The 19,004-nt window shown below is 55.7% G+C and overlaps 1 protein-coding gene across 13 annotated transcripts in view; it reads left to right on the top strand.

Annotated features, from left to right (window-relative positions):
* MAPT (microtubule associated protein tau) overlaps positions 1–19,004 on the top strand; it is a 41,192-nt gene that overhangs the window by 16,593 nt on the left and 5,595 nt on the right. The window contains exons 2-12 of one of the 13 annotated variants that reach the window (XM_041465362.1): positions 210–298; positions 1,541–1,627; positions 2,672–2,758; positions 4,230–4,295; positions 6,615–7,460; positions 9,499–9,545; positions 10,363–10,509; positions 11,966–12,092; positions 12,580–12,630; positions 13,144–13,307; positions 16,268–16,360. In XM_041465362.1, coding sequence (XP_041321296.1) covers positions 253–298; positions 1,541–1,627; positions 2,672–2,758; positions 4,230–4,295; positions 6,615–7,460; positions 9,499–9,545; positions 10,363–10,509; positions 11,966–12,092; positions 12,580–12,630; positions 13,144–13,307; positions 16,268–16,360 — 1,761 coding nt within the window. In that variant the 5' untranslated portion in view covers positions 210–252. Of the gene's footprint in view, positions 1–209; positions 299–1,540; positions 1,628–2,671; positions 2,759–4,229; positions 4,296–6,614; positions 7,461–9,498; positions 9,546–10,362; positions 10,510–11,965; positions 12,093–12,579; positions 12,631–13,041; positions 13,308–16,267; positions 16,361–19,004 lie in introns of all 13 variants that reach the window. The other 12 variants (XM_041465359.1, XM_041465361.1, XM_041465367.1 and 9 more) reach the window with 12 other exon arrangements.

Genomic DNA, 19,004 nt, shown 5'->3' with positions numbered 1-19,004 from the left:
CTGGCTGCACTAGGGTGGTCATTTTGCTTGGCACACCTTAAATACCCCTGGAACTCGAATGCAGCTGGCAGGAGTTGCCTCTGTGTTTGTTGTGAGGGATGCAGTGACTGGCACGTGCTTTTGCTTGTGCAGGAATGGCCAGACCTTCCCTTTGCTCCTGTTGTGCCAGGTTTTGCCTAATGGCTGTTAGTTTTTACTCTCCTTTTCAGGTACCTTTGCTGAGAGGTGGCAGAGCAGCCTCAGGACACCACCATGATGGAGGATCACGCACCTGGCCAGGAAAAACACTTCTCATCAGGTGAGCACGTCCAGGAGGTGGTGAAGGACCTGCCTGGGCCAGTGCTGAGCTAAGGAGGGAGAGGGAGAAGAGCATGGTGGTGCAAAGGGCCTGGAAGGACACTGTGGGTCAGCTGGCTGCTGCCAGGGCACCACGGGGAGCCCTCAAGATGCTCCAACATGCACAGTGATAGCAAAATGCTGCTTGTGGGTCTCAGTGTCCACTGAGCAGAATAACCCCTGGTATCCAGGCTAGGGGCAGTCCCACTGCTGCAGCTTTGCAAGCGTGTGTTTGTGTTCACTCCTCAGTTTGCTAAGGAAACACAGCACTGTTTTTATTTGGGGTCACAGCTCGAGGATGCTGCTTGCTGCCTGCTTTCCTCACCTGCACAGGGAGCTGGGGACAGCTGAACAGAGAGCTCTGGGAGTGGGGGCCATGCTAGAGTCTTCCTCACCATGTTTCAGACCCGCATTTCTTCAGAAGCTTTTCCTTTCTCATCCCGCCGTGCTCCACAGCTGAGCTTGGAAACCCGCACTGCCAGCAAACCTGGTGGGACTCACTCCTGGCTGTGCTCCATATAAACATCATCTTAATTTCCTTTTCTTGAGTGCTTTGGACACCTCTTTGACCAGATAAATGGGTGGTCTCTGTCCTGGAGGGGATCCACAGCCTCCATCCATGCTGGTCCAGCAGCTCCTCTGAGCTTGTTTCACACATCACAGCTCCCAGGGATTTCCCTTCTTCTTTTCCAACTCACTTTTTCCAGCTCTCATTATTTGATTTGCCCGCACCCTTGCTGAGGGGAGACTTGTGCCTCTTGCCCTGCTCTTCCAGAAGACTTTTGCCACCGTTTCTTGGCACAGAACGTTGTCCTGCACCATCCCCAGTCACAAATTCGGGCTGGTTTGCAGTCCTGGGAGTGCTCAGCCTGCTCTGGGAGGGAGAGGACAACAGTGCCTCAGAAGCTGCACATCTTTTCTTACGTTGCTGAGATCTCCTTGCCTGCTTGTGCCATGCTTTGCTGTTTCTGCCTGTCCAGTTCACTGGGCTTTTCTTTTGCTGGTGGGTTTCTGTTCGTTCCTTTTGGTGGTCACCCCGGTGCTTTTGGTTGGCATTTTCACGCTTTGCTTGCTTTTAGCTCAGGTGGTTTTTGCTCTCCAGCTGCAGCTTCTTGCAGCTGTGGATCTGGGCAATCAGAGTTGGTAACCCCCAGGCCCCAGCTCATAGCCAAGGACTGGTTGTAAGTATTTGAATGTTTTCCAGGCTATCCCCTTCAGATTCCAGTCGATGATGGATCGGATGAGCCTGTTTCTGAAACATCTGACGCTAAGAGCACCCCAACTACGGAAGGTGGGAGCTCTTTGACTTTCTGCTTTGGAACCGTGATGGATGGGGTCGTGGTAAACCTCATCCTGGTGGGCTTCTCAGGAGGAGAAACCCCTTTGTTAGTCTCATCACTAGTGGTGTTTGCGGTGCTGCAGGAGGAGATCATGAGCTTGAAAGGTGCAGAGTGGGCTGGAGAGTAAGAAAGGTGAATTGTTCGTTGCAGCTCAGGAAGTTGCTTGTGGTTTTTTTCCTTCAGGCTGTGCAGGGGCTCTGCAAGGTCCTGGCAGTGCAGCTGGGAGCAGTCCTGGGTTGAGTGACACAGGTTTGTGTCACTGTGCTCCCCAGGTCCTGAATGCCTTGTGGGTAGAAAGACTCTAATTCCAGAGCGGTCTGGAGACTTGTTCACTGTTGTAATTACCTTCACTTTTTGCTGCTTTAATCCCAAGAATCTGCCTTTGGAGACTTGAGGTAGAGGCTCTAGCTTGCAAGGTTGTTCTGAAAGGCAGGAAGGCTGGGCAGAGATGCTGAGCAGTCCCAGCCCTGTCCTGCTGAGCGTGGGCTGAGCGATTGTCGGGAAAGTGCCTCAAGAAATCAGGACACAAAACCCATCTGGTGCAGGAGGGGAATGTTACCCTGCTCTCCAGTTGGAGTGGGACTGTCAGGACGAGCAGCCACCCCTGTGGCAGGTGGAGCTGGGTGTCCCTGTGTCCCAGAGCACCATGCAGCCACACTGGGGTGTTTTGTGCAGGTCCAGGGGAGCTGTTCTGTCCTGCTCCACACCAGCCGTGTCTCCACGCAGGATTGCTGTGCACCAGGGGCTGCTTTTAGTGCTGGATTTTTTTGGACAAAAAAGGCAAAGCTTTCAGAAGTGTAGGGAGCACGTTGTGGTAGGGGGCAGCTCGTGGTGTCCCCGTGGCTCTGGCTCTGCCTTGTCATGGTTAGCTGTTCCCTCCCCTGGCTTGAGGAGGGAGCTGAGTGCTTCTCTGAGCAGAAAGTTCTTCAGGCACATCCTGGCCTCCAGAGGGCTTTGCCTCTCAGCAGCTGTGTGAGAGCTGTGTTGTTTTTCAGATGCCACAGCACCTTTAGTGGAGGAAGGAGACCACGAGGATCAGGGTGGTGTGGAGCAGCACGGGGAGATCCCAGAAGGAACCACAGGTGAGGGAGACCAAGGTGCAGCTTCATCTCTTGCTGCAGACAGAGCAGAGAGCTGGACTGGTCGGTGCTGTGGGATAACAGCACGAAACCTCTCACAGGGACACTGCTCCCAGTGCTGCTTCCTTCTTCTCCAGACAATTCCTCACTTAGAGCTCTCCTCTTCCTTCCCCATCCTGGGAGGAACTCGCAGCCTTTTCTTCTCTCTTTCTCTGCTACACATCTGACAATCCTTCTGTCTGGTGTCTCTGTGGTGGCTTTGGCTCCCACCTCCAGGCTCCTACCTGCAGATCCAGGCTGTTGCTGTGCCAGCAGCCCCTGGGTGCCTGTCCTGCAGCACTTGGGCTCTTTGGAGTGGCAGGTGAAAACCAGGCCACTGCAGCAGTGCTTTTAAGGGTAATGCAGAGGAAGTGAAGTGACTAATTCAGCCTGAACGCCCTGTGGGCAGCCACTGCACCTGGGCCTGGTTTTGCAGGGAAGGATGGGGCCTTCCAGAGGCAGAGCAGGGAGTGACTGTGGCAGTGCTGTGCGTGGGAGAGCAGGATCTGGGAGGGCAGGTCTGTGTGTCAGAAACGAGGACGTGTCCCCTGTGCCACAGCCAGTGGCTTTCCCTGGAAGCATCAGGCAGGACCTGAGAAAAGCAGCGAGTAGAAAAGGGATTCTGCCAGTGCCAAGCACTGAAACAAACTCACAGCAGTGAAATTTCTGTGCTGCATCCAGTCCCTGAGCTGCTGGTGGAGCCCTGGGCTGAAACACGGGGGCTCTGATGCAAGATCTGACTGTCCCAGGGAGCCAGTGTATCCTAAACTGCTTGGAAAAAAAATGAGGAAAACAAAAGAAGTCTTAGTTTGACTGGAGAACTGTGGCATACCAATATAATTGTTGAAGCTAGTTTGAAAGTGGTCAAAGAATAAACTGAAAAAATGCTGGTGGAGACAAACCATCATCACTGTGAAGAAAACCATGCTTCTCTGATGTACCTGTAGTCCTGAAGTTCAGGATTTCTCTAGATTTGTATCAGGCTTGGAATTACTGGTCTCACACAGCCTTGGCAGGGTTCACAGGCTGGTCACAGACACCAAGAAGGTGAGCTCAGGTAAGAGACATTCATGGGAGCGCTGCTGGCCATTAAAGGCCAGGTGGGGGTAGAAGAGGATATACATCCACAAGTTTCCTTGCTCCTTAACAGCCTGTTTTCTGCCTGGAAGAGCTTGTACTAACCTGCCATTTGGGATGTGGAAGCTGGTGAAACACTGCTCTGGTCTGCAGGGCACTGCTGAACAGATCCACCCAGACCCATCATCGCTGTGGGCAGATCTCCTTTCTGATGCTGCCCTGCTGTGACACAGCAGAGATCCTGCTCATTCTGCTGGGCAGCCTCAGCAGGGAGGCAAATTCATTCTCCAGGCACATGCTTAAACTTAACTCTTATTTTGATCATGTTTTTCCCCTTCTTTCTCCGGCCTGGGAGCAGCTGAAGAGGCGGGCGTAGGAGCCACTCCCAACCTGGAGGACCACGCTGCAGGAGATGCCACTCAAGGTGGGTGAATTGTCTGTCACTGGGACCAGTCGTTGCTACCCACGTGTGCAACTGGTTGGTGGTGGCTTGGGAATTCAGTTCTGTGAGGAAATGCTCTGCCCTGCTCAGCAGTCGTGCAGCTCTCCCTGTTCCTGGCAGAGGAGGGCCATACACGCTTGGGATGTTCCAACATACTCAATTCAGGGAGTTGCAGCTCCTCATACACCAGATTTCCCTCTCAGATGGCCAAAGTCAAGCTGCTTGTTTGTCCAGCTGTGTTCTCCAGGCTGGAAAAGCTGGTGGACAGAGCTGGGATGTGCTGGGGCCAGAGGAACTGCTCACATTGAGCAGAGGCAGTGTAGGCCCTGTGCTCGCACATGAAACCAGCCAATTGTGTAATTACTGTGACTTTCTAAAGTAAAACAGGACTCAAACCTACTCACTCAGACCCTGACTTCAGCATGAAGGGATTTTTCTCCTCATCCCAGTCTTGGGGAATGTGAGTGAGGAGGGCAGACACGGTGGGCAGCGCGTGTTCTCACAGCATTCATTATCTGCTTGGATGGGCTGAAAATTATCCAGGGACCATTTGGCTACCTGGAAAGTTTCTCTTGACTCTCCTCAGTTCAGACTTGATGGAAAATTGGTTTTCCCAAGGCTCCCAGTGCTGGCTTGATTCCATGGGGCAGACTTAGGGGTTGAGACTCCCTGTGGCGTTTCTACACTAATTCTGTGTGCTGCTTAAAATCTTAGTCAAAAGCCATTTTGTGAAGCAGTTTCCCGTGCAGTAAACATAACAAATCCCTCCACTTGAGCAGTGTCTTTCCTCTTCATGGCTCCATTAGTGCATTTAGACATCCATGTCTTTTACAAAAGTAAATAGGTTTTGCCTTCTCAGCTCAGGGCAGAATTCAGGTTGTTGTTGCTTTCCACACACAGATGAGCACAATTCTGTGCACTCTGCTCCCTGCAATTAGAATAAAACCTTTACTTGCCTGGCCAGTGGATTTTGGACTGTCAGCTCTTCTAAACATGAAACAGTGGCTCCTTTATGAAAAAGAAATCAGGATTGTCAGTGGAGGGGGTTAAATTCTCTCTTCTCTCTGCCCTGGTTTTAGTGCTGTTTCTCACCAGGTTTTTACTAAGCCCTTTCTGCCTTGTCCTGGGATCTTTCAGCTGTCACATACGAGGTCCTTGTGTGGTGGTTTCACTTAACTGTGATGTTCTCTTCAAATGGGGAGGACACTGATGAAAGATCAACTCAGTTTTGGCTTCATCTTGTCTTGTTTTAGTCTTGTTTGTTAATCTGCCAAAGCCACAGTTGTGATCTCGGGGCTCTGATTTAGGCTCTTTACCTGATCAGTGCTCAGAGAGACCAAAGAGTTCTTGAAGCTGAACCAGCTCATAATACAAGAGGCAATATTCTTACTGGGCTGCTTGACTCTAAAGCAATGTACCCAGGTGAATTCTCCATTGCTCAGGGCATCTTTCCTTCAGCTGAAGGGTTTTCCAACAGAAAAGCTCCAGCTCAGTTGGAAGACCTGGCTTCATGCAGCAGTTGTTGGGTGGAATTGTGAAGATCTGTGTCATGCACAGAGCAGTGACAGAACAGAATCCCCTCTCTCGCACACACACACCAAAAAAGAAAAGAGAAACAGACAAATCTTTGTGTCTGTGGCCTCAGGTTCTGGGGTTCAAATGTCACTCAGCCCAGGTGATGGCAGAGCAGCAGCCCTGGAGCTCTCAGGGGTGCACAGTCCCAAACTGCTGCAGTTCTTCTCCCCAGTCCTTTCCCTGCTCTGGCACACATGGGAGTGCCCTTCCCAAGCTCCTGGGCTGTGGGAATGATCCAAGGGCAGATCAGAGGTGGTTTGAGCTCTGAAGCCAGTGCTGTGTGTGCCCCAGGGGAGGGAAGGCCAGCAGGGGTTCTGGGAGGTCAGGAAGGAGGACAGGGCTCTGGCCCCTGGGGCAAGAAGAGGTGGGCACTGCCCAGCAAACTGATGGTGCAGTGGTGGTGTTAGGGAAAATGGGAATGTTCCTGGCTTCTGGAAACACCTACAGCTGAACCAGCTCAAGGAGGGCAGGGTGAACCCAGCACCTCTGAGCTGGGTCCAGGCAGGAATCTGATCCCAGGCGCTGTTCCTGATTCCCGTGGGGATCAGAGCTCTCTAAAGGCAAAAGCCACTGCAGGAGCCAGCTCTCTGCTCAGTGGGGCGGGGTGGGACTTACTTTTATCTCTGGGTTGCCAGTAGAAATGCTGAATCTCTCACTTTCCGTGATGTTTGACATGCCTGTGCTAATTTCTTGCCCATGCTTCACACCCCACCACCTCAACTCCAGGCGAGCCGAGCTCTCCGAAGCTCCAGCCTGGCCCTCAGGAGCGTGTGGGAGAGGCAGTAAAAAGTGCCAGCCAGCCCCCAGAGCAGGGGCTGGGGCCTCAGCAGCCACCTCTGTCCCGTGAAACCAAGGCTCCAGCAGCAGCTCCCACCAGGATCGAGGTCACCATCCCAATCCCCCTGGAGATGTACCAAGGCTCCGGAGGCGGCAGGGAGCCGTGGCACCAGGCGGGCAGAGGAGGCATCAGTGCAGAGCCAGAGCTGGGCCTGGCAGCAGCAGGAGGCACAGCTGACCACAAAGATGGACCATCGTCTCCTTTGTGTGCCAGAGCCACGAGCAAGGAAGGTTCCGGGGATGAGGGCTGGGATGTTGATGGAACTCCTGAGCAGGCCTTGCCTTCCCTCGTGGATCAGCGTGCTTCTGTGGGGCCTGAAAAGGGCTCGTGTCCAGCAGCTGCCCAGGAGACTCCTGAAGAAAATGATGGAGAAAACAAGTCCAAAGGTGTCCTCAGAGACACCCCAGGAGAGGCACTTCTGGTGGAAGCTGAGTCACACAAAGCAGGAGAGGACCAAGAGGAGAAGCGAGAGCTGCCGGGGGGAGAAGGAGGCCCAGACACCACCCCGTCAGAGCCTTCTGCAAGTGTCCCCCAAAAAGAGGCTGAGCCTGGGCAGGGAGAAGATTCTGAGCCCGTGCTAGAAGCAGCCAGACTCCCTGCAGAGGCAGAAGATGGTGTGAAGGATGACGATGCTGCTCTGGGCGAGGCTGTGCTGGCGGCAGGGGCCCGCCGGCCCAGGAGGAAGCCGGCTGGGCTGGCTGCAGACAAGGCCACTCGTGTCCCTCAGCTCAAAGGTGTGTGCTGCAGCTGCTGCCCTGACAAGGCTGCCTGATCCACGCTGCAGCTTGCTGCCACCTCGGCTCCTGCTGCTTGGAGATGGCCTGGACCGTGCTCTGACTGATCCAGGGCTCTGCTGCTCCCTCCCTGCCCTTCCCTCTTTTCTCAATCCTGGCCTGGATTGACACACCCTTGTGCTGCCGTCCTGCGTGCCTTGCATGGTGCTGGCGTGTCCCTAATCATGCTTTTTTTCACCTTTTTGTTTTGATTTCCTTGGATCTGTTGGGTGAGTGCCTGAACTCCCACCTGGCACCTTCCCTGAGAAGATGAGGAGCTGGACGTGGCTCTGGCATGGTGGAGTGGGGCTCACCTGGCGTGTGCAGCTTGTTCCAGCAGGACACTGGAGCCACTGGTTTGCATGCCTGGTCCAATAACTCTTGGAATTGGCTTTCCTAAAGAGGAGGGAGGAGGAAAAAGGCAAGGAGGGCAGGTCTAACCATGGAAAAGCCCCCACGCTGATCCTGTTTCTTGTACTTTCCCCTTAAATATCCACTACTGACTGCTGCTGGAGGCACAGCCTGCAGCCAGCAGGACCTTTCCCACTGCCAGGCATGTCCATTGCTCTTCCAAAGCATCCTGCTGCCATCCCAGCTCTGGATGGGGTGTCCCTGGGTGTGCCAGCCCAGTGCTGGCTCTGGGGGCTCAGCAGGAGCTGTCTGGAGGCATCTAAACAGTGTGTGGGGCTGGCAGGGCAGCTTTGAGTTCACCACTGAATGCTCCAGCACCCCTCAGACCTTTCCTTTGTGTTTTCCACCTCTCCTGGGTTCAGGAATGTCCTGAAAGTGGCTGAAGGCAGCTGGTGCTGCGAGCTGTGCCAAGGAGCCAGGGCAGCAGGACACATCTCACCGTGCTGTACCTCAGCCCTGGCTCTCCAGGGCAGGTCCTGGGGGAAGCTCTGCCTTTTCCCCCAGCTCCACGCTGCAAGGGCTGCCTCGGCTGCTCCCGTCAGCCTGGGAATGCTGCTGGGCTTGTGGCTCTGCTGCGGGGCTCACACAGAAATTGTTGATGGAGCTTTTCCCACTGGGGCCAAAGCTCATAACACATTTCTGGTTGTTCCCCGTGGGATCAGCAGGGGGAAGCTTCACTCGTGTGCTGCAGGGCACTGGCATGGCTTGCGCTGGAGCCTGGAACCACAGCAGGGTGGGGAGGCACTGCCCAGAGCCAGCCAGCTTCTGATTCAGTGGGAGAAGTTGAATTTTTTAATGGTCTTTCCCTTCAAAGTGGCTGCTTGGCTCCAGCCTTGCTCCAGTGTGCAGTTCAGCTGAATTTGGGAGGGGTCAGGGCTGGGTTAACAGCACCATCCATGTCTCCAGGAAAGGGCTGATCCCCCAGGACAAGTTTCCCAGCACTGGGGGAATACCAGCAGCTTCTCCTCCCAATTAGTTGAAGATGGGGGGAAAAGGGCTTTGTTATGAGTGCCTTGGAGTGCAAACTTTATCTCCTCCCCATTTCTAATCTACTAATTAGACTGACCCAGGTGGAAGGGGCACTGTGCTGGGAGGCAGGGAGCAGCCTGTCAGGAGAGAAGGGAATTAACAACAGCCAGGGATGAAAGTGCTCTGCAGCACCAGCTGAAGGAGCCCCTAAATGAGACCACAGTGCTGCTGGACTGGGGCTTCCTTCAGTCTGGGTCTCTATTTATATCATTGCTGGAACAAGTGGGTGTTTCAGAGACTCCTGTGTAGGGCTGAAGGGAACTTTCAGTGCTGAACTGGATGGATCCTGCAGGAGCTGGGTGGGAATCTCACAAACCTCCTGGTGTGTCTGCTCCCAGGGCTGACTAACACAGGGTCATCTGCTGGCACAGAAGGAATGTGTTTGTGGGGTGGTGGAAGGATTTCTGCAAGAGGTGGTGACTTTGTCACATTTCTGAGAACGGTGTTGGGTTGAAGGGAGAGCCTTCAACCCAACAGGGAACACCCCCAGCAGTGTGCTGTCATCTCTGGGGTTTATGACCAGGCCCAAGAGGTGTAACTGTGTGTTTCCATCTGTCAGGTCGTGTTGACAAGGAAGGGACTGAAGCTGATGAAAAGAAACCCAAGGTAAGCTAAAAACCAAAACCAGGGGTGACACCTGTCCGTGTTCCTGGCTCCTCTCCTGCCCTGCTGAAACCTTCCCATTATGTTCCATTTTTCCATTTGTTTTCGAGAGTGTTTTTATTTTTTTTTTCCCTCCTCTGGGTTTGGATGGTGCAATCCATGGGTTCTTTGAGGATGAGGAAATGGTCCAAATCTAAATCCAGCACGTGGCTCATGGGGTTGGGTGGGAGGTTGGAGAAAGCATTTTATCAGCCCAGGACTGAAAAGCAGCAGCTGACCTTGGGGCAGACTCAAAACTGCACTGGGGACAAGTGCAAAGAGCAAAACATGTAATTAAAACATTAAATTAAATAATCTAGGCCTTGCAGATCATAGAATATCCTGAGTTGGAAGGGATCCACAAGAATCATCAAATCCAGCTCCTGGCTTGCACAGGACACCCCCCAGAACAGATGCTGGGTCGTGTTCTGGGTGAGGAACAGAGTTTAATAGTGGGTAAATCCCAGGAGCTAAACAATATCTGTCACACTGGCAGTTTGAAGGAGGTTTAGCTCAGCTGGCCATTTTCCTGGTTAGTGCCTGAGTGGGATAATGGACAAGCTGAGGGGAAATGCAGTGGGTGAAGAGTTAAAAATGAGGAATAGAATTATTTTCTAACACTGAAATTGGTTATTTCTCTATGTACAGCCCTGGCAGTCCCTACCTCACACCCTGCATTGCACCTTCTAATCCTATTTAATATCTCTGCTCCCATTTTATTTCCCTCCCGTGCTGATTTCCTTTTGTTTTTGTTCCCACCTTATTTCATTTCGCGCCCAAGAAATCCTCACCTTGCCCTGCCAAACCCCCTGGCTCCGTGCCCCCCCCGGGGCACGCAGCCCCCTGCAGCCCTGCCAGTGCCTCCAAACGAGCCTGTCCTGCCACCCCCCGGCCTGCCAGCTCAGGAGTGCAGGAAACAGCAGCCAAGGTAAGGGACTGGGCTGGGAGAGAGGCCAGGGCAGCACCTGGAGGTGTTTCTGGTGTTCCTGGCTGCTGCAGGTCCTGCCCTGTCCCTGGAGAGAGGGGATGTGCTGCCTGCCCTGGTGATGCCAGGCTTGGTTCTGGGGGGCACCCAGCACAAAGGGCTCCTTGCTGCAGGTGTGACCCCCTCGTGCCCTTTCCTTGTTTGGCAGCTCAGTGTGTGTCTCACGGGGCAGTTTGAGCCGTGCCAGGGCTGCAGCTGTGGCAGCACAGCCGTGGCTGAGCCTGCAGGGGGAACAGAACCTCGGAGCTTTTTCCCTTGGTGGCATTCAGGCCCACGGTGAGGGAGAGCACAGGGAGCGCAGGTCACACGGAACCACAAAATCCTGGCATGGTTTGGGTCAGAAACGGGCTTAAAGTGCCCCCCCTGCCATGGCAGGGTCACCTCCCAGTGTCACAGGCTGCTCCCAGCCCTGCCCAGCCTGGCCTTGGGCACTGCCAGGGATCCTTCTCTGTGCCAGTCACAGGTGTTGTATTTTTACGTACAGACATTACATTACACGCGTGACATACATGAATACAGAATTTATCTCCTGTACAAAATTTTGGCAGAGCAGGGGAAGCCAAAGGATGAAATGCAGAGAGCTGAGGTGTGGCTGAGCCAGGCGTGAGGGTGCGGGGCATGGCGTGGCTGAAGCCAAGGGCTCACCTGGGACAGGTCACAGCCTTTCCTGTGCCCTGCCTGTGGAGGTGGGACACGGGGTGTGAACAGGCACATTCCAGGTGGGGGGAATCCCAGGGAAAAGTGGGAGGGTCTTACTGCTCTGAGTGAGGGGTGGCAGCCTGTCCCTAACTCTGAGGGAGGGGTGGCAGCCTGTCCCTAACTCTGAGGGAAGGGTGGCAGCCTGTCCCTGGCTCTGAGTGAGGGGTGGCAGCCTGTCCCTGACTGAGGGAGGGGTGGCAGCCTGTCCCTGACTCCAAGGGGTGACAGCCTGTCCCTGTTGGATTGAGGGGTGGCAGCCTGTCCCTGAGTGCTCTGAGGGGTGGCAGCCTGTCCCTAACGCTTGAGTGAGGGGTGGCAGCCTGTCCCTGACTGAGGGAGGGGTGGCAGCCTGTCCCTGACTCTCAGGGGTGTCAGCCTGTCCCTGACTGAGTGAGGGGTGACAGGCTGTCCCTAACTCTGAGAGGTGGCAGCCTGTCCCTGACTGTGCTCTGAGGGGTGACAGCCTGTCCCTAAGTCTAAGGGAGGGGTGGCAGCCTGTCCCTGGCTCTGAGGGAGGGGTGGCAGCCTGTCCCTGACTCTCAGGGGTGTCAGCCTGTCCCTGACTGAGGGAGGGGTGACAGGCTGTCCCTGACTGTGCTCTGAGGGGTGGCAGCCTGTCCCTAAGTCTAAGGGAGGGTGGCAGCTTGTCCCTGACTCTCAGGGGTGGCAGCCTGTCCCTGACGTCCCTGTGTGTCACCAGGGCCCCGAGGCGAGGGGTGGCTCCAAGACGGGCGCGGCGCGCGCGGGGCAGGCGCAGAGGAACTCCACCAACGCCACCCGCATCCCTGCCAAGACCCCCACGACCCCCAAGACCCCTCCCAGCTCCGGTAGGTGACGGTGGCAGCGTGTGCTGGTGGCTGGGTGGTGCTGCTGGGGATAGTGACCGAGCCCAGCCCTGTCCTGGCACCCGTTCCCCCTGAGCCCAGCCCTTCCAGGTGCTGCTCAGTGCCTGCGTTCGTGCAGTCTCCAGTGTGTAGCAGAGGCCAGTTCCTTTATCCTGTGGGATTTCCTCAAATTTGGAAGATTTAGGCAGCTCCATTTTTTTTTAATCCATCTGCTCGTTTTCTCTCTGGTGATATTCACAAAGAGCAGGGGCAAGAGGATCAATTCTTCGATTGCAGGAATGGAGATTAGCCCATTATGCTCAGAGAAGAAAACCCCAGAAAGCATCAGGCATTGTGAATTTCCATTAAAATGGTGCATTTCACTGGATGTATACATATATTTCATACTTAACCAGAGCTGCATAAAACCTTAAATCAATTAATTTTCCAGCTTTATTATGTTTAAGCATCTTTCTCATTCACTAAACAGGCAGAAAGGAGCAGAAAAAGCCACCTCCTGCAGCAGCAAAGACTGAGAAAGGTGATGTTTAAGGGTCTTCTTTTCTTCTTTCATTTCCTTTTCAAAGTGGGGACAGTGCTAAGCTGCTCAGCGATCAGCCTTAGTTAATTACAGGAAATATTTTTGTGAAAGTGCTTCCAAATTCCTAATAGAAAAGTGGTTCTGAGTGTCTTTTGTCCGTAATTCATCGCGCCACGCTCGGGTGGGGAGTCTTACTGACCATCCAGCCAGTGGAGACCATCTTCCTTCTGGGATATTAGGAAACCGCCTTTAAATCACAAGTTTTTCCTTCAAAATGGAGTAGAAGAAAGCGCGGCCACCGCCCTCCCCCTGCACTGGGCTGTCGGGTGGGCTCTGGGACGAGGCAGAGCAGCCCCCACGGGCAGCGGGGGGGTGCTGCTGACCGGGGGCTGTCCTGTGTGCAAACTGCAGGTGAGCAGCCCAAGTCCGGAGACAGAAGCGGTTACAGCAGCCCCGGCTCCCCCGGGACTCCGGGCAGCCGTTCCCGCACCCCCTCTCTGCCCACCCCACCAGCCAGGGAGCCCAAGAAGGTGGCAGTGGTTCGCACCCCCCCGAAATCTCCCGCCTCCGCCAAGACCCGCGTGCAGCCGGCGGCCGCGCCCATGCCCGACCTGAAGAACGTCAAATCCAAAATCGGCTCCACCGACAACCTGAAGCACCAGCCCGGAGGTGGCAAGGTAAACGCGGGCTCTGCGTCCCCTCCAGCGGGCTGCCGGGGGCTCCCTGCGGCGGGGCAGCGCTCCAGCCTGGCTCCGCGAGGTTCTGGCTCGGATGCTGGGCCTGGAATTCCCGGCCTGGCTTAGTGCAGCTCAGCTGTCCCATGGAGAGCTCCTGGCCAGGGTCTCCTGTGGGATTGACACTCCCTGGTGGTGCCCAGGTTGTGAGCTGCAGTCCTGAGGGGTGGCAGGGGCAGGGCTGTGTTTTTCTGAATCCCACCCTGTGCCTGGAGCAGTCCTTCCAGTCCTCTCTCCTCCTCCTGAGGGTCTCAGGCTCGGACCCCACATCTTCCAGACACTGGGATTTTGGATCCAGCTCTGTTGGCGAGGTTTTGGGTTGTGTTGTGCCACCAGGTGCTGTCTGGCTACACAGTGCAGGGTGGCACAGCCAGAACTGGTGGCACTTCTATCCCTTCAAACACTTTGCACTCCCAGAAAAGTTCTTTCACCAGCAGAGTGACCTCTGGGCTCCAGGTGCTTGGGAATGAGGGTCTTGGGTTAAATTCTGCAAGCCTGGCAGGGGACACTGCCTGTCCTGGGGGTGGCACTGCCTGTCCTGGGGGTGACACTGCCTGTCCTGGGGGTGGCACTGCCTGTCTTGGGGGTGGCACTGCCTGTCCTGGGAGTGACACTGCCTGTCCTGGGTGTGACACTGCCTGTCCTGGGGTGGCACTGCCTGTCCTGGGGGTGGCACTGCCTGTCTTGGGGGTGACACTGCCTGGCTGCAGACCTTGCAGAGCCATAACAAACGTTCCCTGAGTGCTGTGCATGACATTTTGTGTGAGCAGGTGCCTCGGTGGCTCTGAATGTTCCCCTTTGCCGTGGGGGGGAGGCTTTGAGCTGGCTCCTCTGCATCCTGTGAAATGGCAGCCTGCTTCTCCGTGGCCTTTCCAGGCATTTTCCACCGTGGCTGGCGATTCACTGGCTTTGTGCCACCATCCAGGGGGGCTCTGGAGCCTGGGCAGGGCTCTTGGTCATGAGACAGCAGCACATGAGCACAGTGTCCTTTTTGGGGGGGCTCAGCCCTCCTGCCCACTTAGCACAACACATGGGTTTTTCTTCCCACCCCCACAAACCCTGTTCTCCGGGGATTTTAGAAGGAACCCTTGTTTACTGGAAAATAGTTAAATTATTTGCTTGTTTTTTTTTTTTTTTTTTTTAAATCCAGCTTTTACAAGTTGTTTTTTCCCCTCTCTGCTTCTCTGTTTGTTGTTGCTGAAAGAGTAAGAACAGCTGAATGTGGGACAGTTCCTTGCTCTTTGCAGGGGAGAATGGCTGGATGCTCTGCTGGGGATTCTGCTCCCAGCAGAGTGGTTGCAGCTGGAGCAGAAGGGGCTGATCCCAGACATTTGATTTTAGGCTGCTCAGAAATGGGTTTGGAGCCTGCTCTCGGTGCAGATTGCAGACCCCCAGCCTGGGCAAGCCAGGGAGCACGGGGCACACGCCAGGAGCAGCCAGGCCACGGCTCTGCCTGTGCTCCTGCATGGTCTGAGCACTTCTGCTGTGGCTGCATCACCCACGGTTGCTCTGGCACAGCCTGGAATGGCACAGCTGGGTCCTGGTCTGTGGCATGGCTTGATGTCAGCTCCGAAAATCCTGCTGGAGGCACAGGCCAGCCGTGGTGCTTCTGGTGCTGCAGAGCCAGGGCACTGCAGGGAGCTCTCCTGGCAGAGCTGGAGTGCTGGCATGGAGCACTCAGCTCTGGGGATGGTGCCACCAGGAGTGTCTGTGCCCGGGGAGGTGACACTGCTGGGGGCTCTCGTGGTCCCTGTCACAGGCTCAGACCTGTGGGCTCTCACCTGCGTTGGCACTGGGGGGGTTGTAAAGGCACTCCAGGGTGTGTGGGGAAGGAGCAGGGATTGTCTTCACCCTGGGGTTGTCTGGAAGAGCTGCTCGGGTGCCTGAGGTGGCTCCAGGGCAGCTCCCTCCACAGCCAGGGGGGAAACAGCCCTGAGTGGAAGCAGCTTTGTGAGCAGAGGTCAGCGTGCAGGGAGGGCTTTGGGGCTGCAGGCTCTGGCTGGCAGTGGCTCCCGTGTGGCCCCAGCCCTTCCCAGCCCCACTCCCACCCACCAGGGGCTCCTTAGGAATGTGCCACAGCACTGGGATTGGGCTGCATCCCTGGGCTGGGGCTGCATCCCTGGGATGGGGCTGCATCCCTGAGCTGGGGCTGCATTCCTGGGCTGGGGCTGCATCCCTGGCCTGGGGCTGCATCCCTGGGCTGGGGCTGCATCCCTGGGCTGGGGTTGCATCCCTGGGATTGGGCTGCATCCCTGGGGTGGTGCTGCATCCCTGGGGTGATGCTGCATCCCTGTCCTGGGGCTGCAGCCCTGGCAGTGTTTTCTTTCTCTTGGCAGCTGTGGAGGGAGCGTGGGCCCTGTGCAGTGCAGAGCTGGGTGTCCTCTCCCAGTGCTGGACACACAGCTCCTGCTGCCCAGCCTGGCCAGTGGCACTGTTTGCCCAAGGTGTGCCTGGCCCAGATGGGGACTGGCAGGGAGCTGGAGCTGGGCAGGCATTTTTCTCTCAGCTCCATCCCTCCTCATTCCACTGGCTCTGCAGGAGCTGAGTCTCTGAGCCCTGGTGGAGCCTCAGCCCTGCCTCCCAGTGGCTTTTGCACTGTGCTGCCCAGTGAGTTCCCTGTTCTGTTCCGTGGAAGGATCCAGGCTGAGCTGGCTTTTTGCCTGGTGTTTGTGGCCTGGGACCCAGGGCTGCAGCACTCCCCAGGCCTCTCCAGTCTCGAGCTAGAACCTGCCCACCTCCACCTTCCCTTTCCTGCCCAGGAACAGACAAATCTGTGCAGCAAGCCAGAGATTTTCCTTTTTACTGCTAGCACTGGAAGGCAGGTTCCTGGTTTTAGGGCTGTAACACATGGTCAAGCTGCAGATGGTCATGTTGTTTCTCACGCTCTTTTCTGGCTACCAAAGGTGCAGATAATTAATAAGAAGCTGGACTTTAGCAGCGTTCAATCCAAGTGTGGCTCAAAGGATAATATCAAACACATCCCGGGCGGAGGCAGTGTGAGTACCTTCACACTTTGAATGCACTGTAATAATCCTGATTTTAGTGGCATGTTGTTACACTAATCACCAATGCTATCTGCAGCCACGCTGCTGTCACATAGCCATTGGGGACGTGCTGTCATTTAACCCCCTTAACCCAAAAATGATCCCTTAACGAGTCCTGGACATGCCGGCCATGGACAGAACTAACTGCCCCGTGTCCAAATCACATCTGTAACCAAACCTCCCAGTAACTCCAGGGCTCTGCACTGCCTGGAAGGCTGAAAGCCTCCTGGGCTGTGGGATGGGGCCCCTGGCACAGGGTGATGCAGGAGATGGGTAGATTTATGAGCAGACCCAGTCCTCATTGCTCAATGTGCTGCTAAATTGGACATCATCCTGCCCAACATATGAACGTGCCCGTTCCCATCAGGCAAGTATGATCCATGCAAATATTAAGTTTCTCCTTGCTAATGAATGTGTCCAGCAGCGCCCACGGGGGCTGAGCCTGAAGTATTGTTGAGCTAATTGATTTGAACACTGGCATTTCCAGCTGTTCCCACATAAATACCAGACTCAGCTTTCAGTTACTGTGCCAGAAACCTGGAGAAACTCCACAGAGGTTGGTGGATTTACAGCTGGAGGCAGTTTGGGTCCAGGAAAGATGCTGGGCCGAGGAAGGCACATCCCTGGGACCCCAGACAGTGTCACTGGGGCTTGTGGGGTGCTCTGAGATGTTCCCCATGGATTTTCCTTGATCTCTGTGGACGCCCTCCCTGAGAAGCTGAGCCTTGCACAAGGCTTGGCGGGTGAACACGGGGACACAGCTGGCTCTGCAGCCTCTGGCTTCAGTTTGGTCAGTCTGCAGTCACTCACAGGCCAGAGGAGCTGCTCTGCAGAGCTCAGACCCTGTGAAGCAGTTCCATGGCTGCTCCTGTTCCTCACTCCGGGGTCCTGCTCTGCCTGGGCTGCCCAGGAGCTGGTGGTGGCCACAAATCCCCTGTGCTGTGGCTGGTGATGAGCTGGTCCCTTCCTCCACAGAGCTCACCCCGTGGGCTTTGCAGCTGCACTGGCTTAAGAATTAGCTGAATTTTCACCTGGGGGTTGTGATCCCTCCCCAGGCCCTGCCAGCACTGGAAACCCCATGGGCTCTGCCTGGCTGCAGCAGCTCTGGGGCTGGGCTGGGCCTGGGGCTCCCTTGGGAGGGGGCAACAAGAGACCCCAGGGCTCCAGTGGCCTTTGGGACCCAAACCCCATGGCAGCAGCACCCCCTGCCCACCATCCCTGCTTGCAGAGGGGTTGGTGCCTGGATTTTGGAGCCTGTGGATGCTCTGAGCAGGGCTGCCTTAGGCAGGAGTTGGCCTTGGCACTGCTGATGCTGAGGGGTGGGATCCCCAGGTCTCTGGCACTGCTTCCCCAGGCAAAAAACTCTGTTCCCCTTCTCCTTTCTTGCTGAAATGGGGAGGATCCTCCTCTGCTCCCCAGCAGGATGGGAGGGGATGACAGAGTCACAAAAGGGACTGGGAATGAGAGCAGAAAGTTCCAATTGCTGTCTGCTTGTTGTGGAAACGAGAGGACTCAGGTCTCAGTGGTGCCTGAATTGCTGGGAGACCCTTCGGGGTCACAGCTGGGATTAGAAAGGCACCAGCTGCCCTTTTTGGGTCTGTTTCCTGCTTTCCAACCAAATCCAGCTCCTCTCCTGCCCAGGTGCATTAAAGATGTGACTTTTCCCTACGCTGTCTCCACGTCTGTGTCCACGGTGTGCCCCCAGACCCTGAGGGGTTGCTTTTCTCCCTCTCTGTCTCCTGTCAAACGTGCCTCTTGGTCTGTGTGAGCAGCAGAGACAAGGCAGGTCAGCAGGGCTCTGTGCCTGGGGCTGTTCCTCCTTTTCCTGGCTCCGGGGTGGGGTGAGGGTTTGTCTCTCAGGGCTGTGACAATCTCTGAGCGCGTTGGGGCCAAGCTGCGGACTGAAGGATGCACTGGGACTTTTGGGTGAGCCCCGGGTGCTGAGGTGGGGAGCAGAGGCTGCAGTGGATCCTTGGTGCTGCTCTGGGGCTGCTGGGAGGAGTCAGCTCCTCTGCACAGCTCCCTTGCTGCTGCCACATCCTTCTGGGGCTGCTGAGAGCATCACACCTGCGGCGGTGCCTGGGGAGACACGGAGAGCAGCAGATGCTCCCCGGGAAAAGTCCAGGCTGTCCCAGAGCCAGCCTGGAGGTGTGGATGATGCCATTTCTCCTGCACAGCCCCCCTAACCCAGCCCAGCTGAGCCCCTGTGGCCGCTGGGATCCCAGAGCAGGCTCCAGGGTATCCCGTGGGGTTCTGGGGATGTTCTGTGCCCCTTGTCTCCTGCTCCTGCCGTGTGTGTGCCTGCTGCCAGGCTGCTCCCTGCTGTGTGCTGCTGCCCAGCCCTGCTGTCCCTGTGTGTCCTGTGTCCCCGGTGTCCGTGCCACGAGGCCACCGGCCCCACGGGGACAGGGGGGGATCCCTGGGATTGCTGGAGCCCACCTTCAGAGACATCGTGGGCAAAGCACATCAAAACAGGGCTTAAATGTCACAAAATGCTGTTGTGGTTCAATACTTTATAATTGCCATTTTAATTTCTATGATGTGAACGCCAGATATTTAGATTTTGCTTTGCTTTTTTTTTTTAATTTATTTTTTA

The sequence above is a fragment of the Pyrgilauda ruficollis genome, unplaced genomic scaffold (genome assembly GCF_017590135.1).
Source record: "Pyrgilauda ruficollis isolate IOZ18807 unplaced genomic scaffold, ASM1759013v1 scaffold189, whole genome shotgun sequence".
NCBI lineage: Eukaryota > Metazoa > Chordata > Aves > Passeriformes > Passeridae > Pyrgilauda > Pyrgilauda ruficollis.
Note: the sequence above shows the minus strand (reverse complement) of the source record. Positions and strands in the feature narration are given on the sequence as shown.